Raw genomic sequence first — 9357 nt, 5'->3', positions numbered from 1 at the left:
CGGGGCCGGGAGGCTCCGGCACCGCCACAGCGACAGAGCCGGGGCTCAACAGGCTCTGTCCCGCCGCGGGAAGGGGGGACGGGACATTAGAATTCCAGAATGTTTGGGTTGGAAGGGACATTGAAGCCCATCGTGTTCCACCCCCTGCCATGGGCAGGGACACCTCCCACTGTCCCAGGCTGCTCCAAGCCCCGATGTCCAGCCTGGCCTTGGGCACTGCCAGGGATCCAGGGGCAGCCACAGCTTCTCTGGGCACCCTGTGCCAAGGCCTCTCCATCCTCACAGCCAGGAATTCCCAATTCCCAATATCCCACCTAACCGTGCCTTCTGGCAGTGGGAAGCCGTTCCTTCTTTTCTGGGCTGTGTTCTTTCTCCTCTTCTGCTTCAGAAGTCCATTTTCATGTTTTGCTTCATAGCTTCTTTCGAAACAACTTTTTTCACTCCTCTGAGTATTGGTCTTTGGTCTTAAGTTCCATTAAATAGTTGTTCCTGACAGGCTTTCTCATGGAAAATAAAAGAATATCCTTTTGTTTTCGTGGACAAACATCAGTGCCCACTGTGCCTTTCAAAGCACACAGGGAGCAGGGCACAGGCACCATCTCACCTTATTCCACACTGTATTTATTTAGAGTTCATAGAGGATTTGGAAGCTGTGAAGTGTTTTTAACAATGCTAAACTCACCCAAAAAATCACATATTAACACTAAATTCTCATGTCCTTTTCTTCTGTGCCTGTTGCAGGAATCTTTTGTAGCCCCATAGGAGAGAAAAGTGGGACAGGTTTTCTAAAGCCTCTGAGTTCTTACCTAAAGCTTTAGAGTCAGGCTGTGTAAATAAAAGCAAATAATGTTGATTGCTGGCTTGGAAAATCCTTTTGATTTTCTGTTGTCCGAAGCTGAGGAAGGCAGCCTTAATTTTATGAACCTGTTAAAGGGTTAAATGGAAAGGGAGGACACCAACCCAGTTATTTTTTTCCTGTTACAAGCCCATTTGCTCTGTATTTTGGAAACATTAAGGGTCTTGCATTAGATCCAGAATAACTTCTGTTTCCTTGACTCTGATTTTTTCTGCTGAGAGTGAGAAATCAAAAAGTTTATCTCAAAATATTACAGCTTCCTCTTGAGCTCTCCAAATCCAGAACCCAAATTTAAGATGTTTGATAACTTTTCTGTAGTTTTCTGCCAGATTTTTATTACTTCATTACAGAAAAGCTTCTTAACTCTCAAAAATGGACAAAAACTTTGTGGGAAAGAGATTTCCAAATACTGGGAATGGGAATATTGGTTATGTGCAGCTGCCTGGGAAATCCCCCTGCTTGTGCTCTGCCAGGCCCTGGATTGCTGCAATCAGCCAAGTGAGGAATTGAGTTGGGAAACATCAGTGCAGAGCATTCAACCCTGGAGCAGAAATAATAAAGTCTGGGTGTTTGGTGGGGTTTATTTCCCTTCAGCAGGTCCAAGCCTGCTTCCCTGGATCCGCCTCAGCTCCGATTTCCTTGGCATCGCTCATGGAGCTCTGAGACTTGGGAGGCATCAGCACACATTAAACTCCTTTCCCAGCAAAATCTCTGTGGCTGAGACTTCAGGCTTGTGGCAGGAAATTGCATCCTGAGCTCTTCCAAATAAATACTGGCTTTTTTTTTTTTCTTAGATGTGTCTTAGTATTTTCCTCAACACATTCAAGGTTTCTCAACAAGAGGTTGAGAGCTACTGCATGGCCCTTAGGGAGGTCTTGTGGAGGAACTTGTGCTTTGTGCTTGAGAGCAAAGAAATCCAGCCTGTAACTTAATTCTGTTGTTCGGTATTCATTTCACTTGCTCCTTACAAGTCTGGAGGACTTTTTGGACTTAATTCCCATTTTAGTTATCTTGGAAACGCCACAAATCTTCCTGGAATTAGGGGAAATCCTGTAGCTAAATGTGTGTGTTAGACTGGCTGAGATAATGAGGGTTGGTGGTCTTAGAGTCCCAGGATGGTTTGGGATGGAAGGGACCCTAAATCCCATCCCGTTTCCCCCCTTCCACTATCGCAGGGTGTTCCAAGCCCCATCCAGCCTGGCCTGGGACACTTCCAGGGATCCAGGGGCAGCCACAGCTTCTCTGGATAACCTCTCTTGGATACAAAGGTGTTTGTTGTGCAGCTTCCCTGTCTCTGGAAGGTGTCACAGCAGAAGTTGTGCTTGGAATGCTTAAGAAAAATGATAATTTCAGTTTACAGATGCAGTCAATTATGCCTGGCTTTTAATGTCTGTCTTTATCTCACATTTCCATCCAGGATTATCTCCAATATCTTTATTTTGTTGTGCTGGGTGCTTATAGCACATTATGTGCTCTAGTCCTGAACCCTCTATCATTTGGTCTAAACAAACACATTTAGGAGCAGAATTGTCTTTGAGGTGCAAAATGTGTCACTGGGCTTGGGCAGGTCACAGCTGGGAAGACAGGGACAACCTCTGGGCTCCCAGAGCCCTGCCAGAACTCCAGGTTTGTTCTTTTGTTTTACTTCTATGGCTGCATTGTGGGTTTTATTTTAGAATTCACTTTTGAGCTCAGTGCCTGTCAGCTGCACATCAGCTCAAGCAGAAACTTCCTGGAAAATCTAGAAGAGAAATATTTGGTCACAAATGTTCATAAAAGTGAATTAAATCAGTACAACAGATGCATCACAGCTTTCTGGATCTTTATTTAAATACAAGTCACCTGATAATTCTGTTCTTCCTGAGAGTCAGTGGGAGCCTTTAATGGCTTCCCACTGCCAGAGGGCAGGGATGGATGGGATATTGGGAAGGAATTCCTGGCTGGGAGGATGAAGAGGCCCTGGCACAGGGTGCCCAGAGAAGCTGGGGCTGCCCCTGGATCCCTGGCAGTGTCCAAGGCCAGGTTGGATGGGGCTTGGAGCAACCTGGGACAGTGGAAGGTGTCCCTGCCCATGGCAGGGTGGCACTGGATGGGCTTTAATGTCCCTTCCAACCCAAACCATCCTGGGATTTTACTGCTATTATATTGTATCCCACCTAAAGCATTATTTGATCTTTGTTTGCAAATAATTTGCCTCTTGTCTGCTGCTGGCACAAGCAGAGCTGTGTGTGGCCACGAGCACTGACTTCACCTGCCTTGAAGCTTTCCACCTTCCTTTATGCTGAATTCAACCCCTGCTTCCATCCTTTTTCTTCCTAGCAACTTCCAGGACTTACTGCCTCAGATTTTAGACCTCTTATTTCCCCATGTGTGTTTGTTCCTTATCCTGGTGGATTTTAGGGAGGTTGCAGTGCATCAGGGGTTTTTTTCTTTATTTTCAGCTGTGGATTCCATGCGTTGTTCCTTCCCTGGGTGCTGCAGCACAGTTTGATCTGGATTATTCATAACAGAGCCATTCCCTCTCCCATCCCATTGCCCTGCTGAGTGACACAAAACAGCTCAGAAAGTGTTAATAACCAGGATAATGAACTTCTAACTCCAGCCTTGTGTTCCCCTGCAGGCAAATGTGATCAATTTAAAGACTTTCCTTTCAGCCGTGAGACTGGCTCACCAAGGCAGTGACACTGGAGTTCTCCCTCTCTCACCTCTGGTCCCAGCAAAGAACTCCGACGTGGAGAAACCCAAGACCAAAATGATCATCACTTCCAGGAGGGACTATCCCCTCACCAAGAGCTTCCCCTTCTCCCTGGAGCACCTGCAGACCTCGTACTGCAAACTGGCCAGGATCGACACGAGGGTGCTGTGCCTGAAGAAGCTCCGCAAGCTGGACCTGAGCCACAACCACATCAAGCAGCTGCCGGCCACCCTGGGGGACCTGGTGTGTCTGCAGGAGCTCGACCTGCACGACAACCACCTGGAGGCCTTCAGCGGGGCCCTGTGCAGCTCCAGCCTGCAGAAATCCCTGCAGTTCCTGGACCTGAGCCAGAACCAGATCCAGGCGCTGCCCATTGAGTTCTGCCAGCTGCGGGGCCTGGTGCAGCTGAGGCTCGACGACAACGCCCTGCTGCGCCTGCCCTGCAGGATCGGGCAGCTGAGCCACCTGCGCTTCCTGTCGGCAGCACGCAACAAGCTGCCCTTCCTGCCCAGTGACTTCAGGAAACTCTGTCTGGAGAACCTGGATCTCTTTGGGAATCCTTTTGAGCAGCCCAATCCGCTGGTTCCCAACATCCAGCTGAAAATCCCGTTGACTCTGTTGGAGTGTGCTGCCAGGGCCACCGTCAATCACAGGTAAGGGCAGTGAGGGGCACAGCTGGCACTGCTCCTTCACACCTGTCCACCCTCACCTTCCCTCACTTGGCTCTTTCCTCTCAGTGCCTGTTTTCTCACCTATTAAATTCATAAGATTGAAATCCCTTTGAATTCCCCATGTCAAATCATAGGGATAAGGCAGGAAATTGGTGCCTTGGAAGCATTCAGGGAAAGACAAGAGATTGTTTTCTTTTTATCCACCAAAGGGGGATGAACAAAATATTTTTGGCCAATTTTGGGGAAAGAGAATCAGTTCTACAACCCTGAGCCACTTCTGCAGGCTTCTCCCTGCCGTAGGTTTTCCTTAAGCTCCTCATTTCCCTTGGTGTTGGAGTAAGCGTGTTCTGGCTTATTCAGAGAAGCCCAGCTCTGAGGTAGTTTAAAAAATATTATTTCACCAAGGAAATACCATCCTCCCAGGCTGCTGTTTGTTATCAGCTCCTTCCTCTTCCCCCACACCACTTGCATCGCTCCACCCCTGATCCTTCGTGTACCAGAATCCTCCCGGTACCAGCAGCTGCTGCTGCTGTTCCCACCCTGCTCTGGGTGGAAAGGGAGCACAAAGACAGAAATTTGGCACAGAAAGGGGGCAGAGAGAGGCTTCAAGTGTTCCCAGTCTCCATCCTGTACCCATTCCTGCCTTGAGGGTGGGGAGTGCCCCTAAACCCGGGGTAATTGTGCAGAAATTTGCACCAAAGGCATCCACGGGCACACCCTGAAGGGAGCTGAGCCACCCACATGTTCTGGGCCAAATCACCCACTTCTGACCTTGCTGATTTTATAATTAAACCCCACACGTTTCCTTTCCCAACTTTATATAAATTGCAGTGGGTTTGATGTAAATATTAAGGCTGGGGTTTTTTTCTAGAGGATTTAATCCCTCAGCACTGGTCAGATTCCAGTTACTGTAAAAACCTTGAGAAAGGGATGAAACAGAAGGAGAAGATGCAAAAATAATGTTTGGAAATCAGTCTTCATTCTGGGAAAGTGCCAGAGCTCTGATTATGCTTTCTCTGACCAGGAAAAAAGGGTGTTCTGAAATTAAGGTGGTGAAAAAAAAAGCCCCACAGGAGTCTTGGCTGTGTGAGTGACGGTGTGTGGAAAGAACTGGGAACGTGTAGGTGGAGGCAGGATGTGAGTCAGTGGGATCTGTGCTGAGTTTGGAGTGCCAGCTGGGCACTGCTGAGACCCACACTTGAGTTACCCCGACAGAATTCTGCAGGGGAATCATTTATTTTGTACCCCAAACTCGACACTGCTCCACTGCAAATTCCAAAAGGAGCAATTCCCGTTCCTGACTCTGGATGTCATTGCTGACACGATGGATGGAGAGAGCTGTGGAGCAAGAGAACTTTTAATTTCATGCCTGCAGGGCAGTGCTGCTGCAAAAGGCTCATTTCATCTCCTGCTTTCTCTGAGTTGTCTTTCAATACTGCTACTCCTCGGTGTGAGAGAGGGAGGAGTAAATCGTGGGTGCTGTGTCAGGCCAGGGTGAAACACAGAGATCTCCCTGGGGAATGTGAGGGAAGAACAGAATGTGCCCAGTTGTCTCATTATTCTTAATCTTCCTTTAATTCTCTAATTCTCATTACTCTTAATCTTTAATTCCCTAATTGGCTGTGGCCCAGGATGTCGGGATTGCTGTGAGCTCCCTGTTGTGGTGTCTCCTGGAGTTCATATCCTTAGGGACTGCCTTGGGAGGTGGCATTTCCTTCCTAACCAGTCCAAAATCTCCGGTTTTCCATGTCTGTGCCCTGGGAATAGCATCTCCCACCTGGTGCCTGTGTCCTATCACTGCGTTTGAGTGACACAGATAACTCTGTGATGAATTCACCCTCGCTCCTCTCATCCCACAGAATCCCTTACGGCTGTCACCTCCTCCCTTCCCACCTTTGCAAGGATCTGGAAGTGGCCAAAACGTGCCGGTGTGGGAGCGCCTGCCTGAGCAGCTTCATCCAGATCACGGTGACCATGAACCTGCACCACGTGGCCCACACCGTGGTGCTCGTGGATAACATGGGAGGCACGGAAGCTCCCATCCTCTGCTACTTCTGCTCCCTGGACTGCTATTCCCAATTCCTGGACAGGCACCTCCAGAGCAACGGGTGACCACGAGCCGGTGCCAAAGCTCTGCCTGATGTTGTGCCTGGGAATGGAGGAGCCCGGAGGTGTTCCCTGCTTGTTCCCACCCGCGGTGTCACTGGCGTTCCCTGCGGAGACAAATCCCTCTGGGAGCGAGGGGACACACAGCCTGACCTGGCCTGACTCTTCTCCCCTTCTGGAATCTCCTTTGGCTGGAACACAAAGCAATGTTTAGCTGGAGAGAACCTTCCTTAGAATGTATTTTCCTATTCCCAGGGCTTTGCTCAGAGTATCGCGTTCTGTGGGATAAGTGGTTCCCTCTTGGAAGGAGGAGGTGAGTTTATCCCAAGCTGACCCACACGTGAGGCTCTGAGCTCTGCCCACGGGCAGGGACTGCACTCCACCCTTCCCAACTTTTTTACTGTGGAGGAGAAATCACATCCAGCCCGGTTATGTAATTCCAGGTGCTTCTTTTTTAAAGGTTCTGTTACAACATTCCCACTTGGAGCAGGGACCAGCACTGCTGGGTTTTTACCAGAGCAGATGTTTTTTGGGGTTTCTCTCTTTGTGATACCAGAAATGTCTTTTTTCTAAATACGTGCCTGAAACTTTGTTTCTTAATCCTCATGTTTTACCGATTCTTGAATTTGTTTCACTGTGTTGACTTATTAAATTTTGAAGCCCTTCTATAACTTGTGGATTGTGTTTTGTCTGAGGAGTTTTCCATCCAGTCTATTCCAGGAATTAACTGCTGGCCTTTTTTCGGGGAAGACACCAAAATGTTGAGCATATCCACAAATTCTTTTATTTCATGCCTTGTCAGCTGCTCCATGACTGGGGGATTGGAACAGCAGGGAACAAAGGTCCCTTGAGAAGTTTTTAGGAATCCCATGCCCTGGAACATGTGATGGCTTGGAGGCAGCACGTTGCACTGTTACTTCTGAAGGGGCAGTGAGTGCCAGCTGGGGGAGCTTTAGGTTGGATATTAGGGAAAATTTCTTCATGGAAAGGGGGGTCCGGCATTGGGCACTGATGGAGTCCCCATCCCTGCGGGGATTTCAAAGCCCTGTGGGTGTGGCACCTGGGGGCGTGGGGCAGTGCTGGCCTTGGCAGTGCTGGGGGACAGTTGGACTCAGTTTTAGAGGTTTTTCCCAATTTTAATGATTCCATGATTCTATGAATTACACCCTTCCCATGTAACCAGAGCTAACCCCGGGCTGATGCTGCTGCAAAGGGAGAAAGATTCCCACTGCAGCATCCCAGGGATTCCTCCTGGAAAAACACCTTTTGGGTGGAGCACACGATCAGGGGAGGCACAGAATCCAGGGCTCCTGTGGGACTCCAGGAATTCTGGATACAGATTTGGAAGTGTCTGTGCAGTGACCCAGAACCTCCCAGGGGAGCCAGCTGTGCTTCCCTGTGGGAATGTCGTTCCCACAGTGACTTGACTTCCCTTAATCCACTGCAAGCTGCTGGAATGGTGTGGAGAAGGGCAGGAGGCTGCTGGAGCCCTGTTTGCTTCCCAGCCATCACAGAATCCCGGGATGGTTTGGGAGGGAAGAGACCCTAAATCCCATCCCACCCCTGCCATGGCAGGGACACCTCCCACTGTCCCAGGCTGCTCCCAGCCCCAATGTCCAGCCTGGCCTTGGGCACTGCCAGGGATGGGATCCAGGGGCAGCCCCAGCTGCTCTGGCAATTCCAGCCCAGCCCCTCCCCACTCTCCCAGCCAGCAATTCCCAATTCCCAATCTCCCATCCAGCCCTGCCCTCTGGCACTGGGAAGCCATTCCCTGGCTCCTGTCCCTCCATGCTCTCAGCCAAGCCATCAGGGATGTGTTTATCCAGGTGCTGCCTGTGGAAAATTAGCAGAGGAATTCTTGCCATAATTGGTAATTCTAGATTTATTTTATTAAATCCTCATCATTTTAGAATATCTTACGGATTATTCTCCTCATTCTAGAATGTCTTGTATTCCTGAAATTCTGTTATTATGACCTGTTATCCCTGTAATCATAGAATTATTTGAAAATTTAGAATTATGTTCTTACCTTACTCTTGCAGTTTTAGTTATTTTCTTACCTTATCCTCACAATTTCCAAATTATTTTCTTGTGTTCTTGCCATTCCAGCGATTTTAAATGCAATATTCTTGCAATTCTACATTTTTCCTGTTGCATTTTTGCCTTTCTAGAACTATTTTCTTCATATATTCTTGAAAATCTAGAAAAAAACTATTCTTGCAATCCTAGAACGAACTTCTTTTTGTTACCATTCTAGATTTTATTCTCTTACTCTTTCAAATCTGTAAATATTTTCTTTTGTTCTTACCATTCTAGAACAATTTTCTCTTCTTTTCTGCCATTCTAGAACTATTTTATTCTGTCGTTCTTGCAATCCCAGAATAGTTTTATCTTACTGCTTTTGTCAGCTCAGGATGGTTTTCTTACCTTGTCCTTAACAATTCTAGAATTATTTTATCTTTCTGTATATATTATACTTGCCAATCTAGGATGGTTTCCTTATCTTGTTCCTGCAATTCTAGAATTACTTTACTCTTATATTAATGTTGAAAACTTCGGAGTCATTTTATACTTGCAAGTCTGGAATTAATATCTGAATCTTTGAATGCTGGAGAGAATTTCTTAATTCTTGCCATTCTAGAATGGGTTTATAATCTTAATGTTTCAAATCCAGAATGATTTTATTTTATTCTGTCAATTTTAGAATTATATTCTTTCAATCTTAGAAGTATTTTCTTTCAATCTTAGAAATATTTTATTCTTCCAATCCTACAGTGATTTTATCTTATTCCTGCATTTCTAGACTGATTTTTCACCTAATTCTTGCCACTGCAGAATGATTTTTAACGTGCTGTTTTTCAAACCTAGTATTCCCTTATCTTCTATGTTACTCCCGCGAATCCCGGATGGTTTCCCGGTGTTGTCCTTGCGTTTCCAGAGTTATTTTCCCTTTTTTCCCCCATCCCGAAGGATTTCGCTGCCCCTTCCCGTCCCCCCACTCCCCTCAGGCCTTGGCCCCGCCCCCTTTC

At 47.4% G+C, this 9357-nt stretch overlaps 2 protein-coding genes across 2 annotated transcripts in view; one reads left to right on the top strand and one right to left on the bottom strand.

The window, feature by feature from the left end:
* The window catches only part of RPS29 (ribosomal protein S29), a 21935-nt gene extending 13671 nt beyond the window's left edge, over window positions 1-8264 (bottom strand). The window contains exons 1-2 of the mRNA XM_017738810.1: window positions 8249-8264; window positions 6336-6435 (exon numbers count right to left, since the gene is read on the bottom strand). Of these exons, the coding sequence (XP_017594299.1) occupies window positions 6336-6435; window positions 8249-8264 (116 nt within the window). The remainder of the gene's footprint in view (window positions 1-6335; window positions 6436-8248) is intronic.
* LRR1 (leucine rich repeat protein 1) lies at window positions 3005-6999 on the top strand. The gene is made up of 2 exons (XM_017738915.1): window positions 3005-4204; window positions 6082-6999. Exons 1-2 carry the CDS (start codon window positions 3609-3611, stop codon window positions 6332-6334), a joined length of 849 nt encoding a protein of 282 aa, XP_017594404.1. The 5' UTR covers window positions 3005-3608; the 3' UTR covers window positions 6335-6999.
* Window positions 8265-9357: the final 1093 nt, after the last annotated feature.

The sequence above is a fragment of the Corvus brachyrhynchos genome, unplaced genomic scaffold (genome assembly GCF_000691975.1).
Source record: "Corvus brachyrhynchos isolate BGI_N302 unplaced genomic scaffold, ASM69197v1 scaffold245, whole genome shotgun sequence".
Classification (NCBI taxonomy): domain Eukaryota; kingdom Metazoa; phylum Chordata; class Aves; order Passeriformes; family Corvidae; genus Corvus; species Corvus brachyrhynchos.
This window is presented reverse-complemented; position numbering and strand designations above follow the sequence as displayed.

Excerpts from the sequence above, each read along its gene's own strand:
- LRR1 (XM_017738915.1), top strand. The coding sequence starts at position 3,609 with ATGATCATCACTTCCAGGAGGGACTATCCCCTCACCAAGAGCTTCCCC. Across the intron at positions 4,205-6,081 it reads AGGGCCACCGTCAATCACAG|AATCCCTTACGGCTGTCACC; the intron begins GTAAGGGCAGTG and ends CTCATCCCACAG.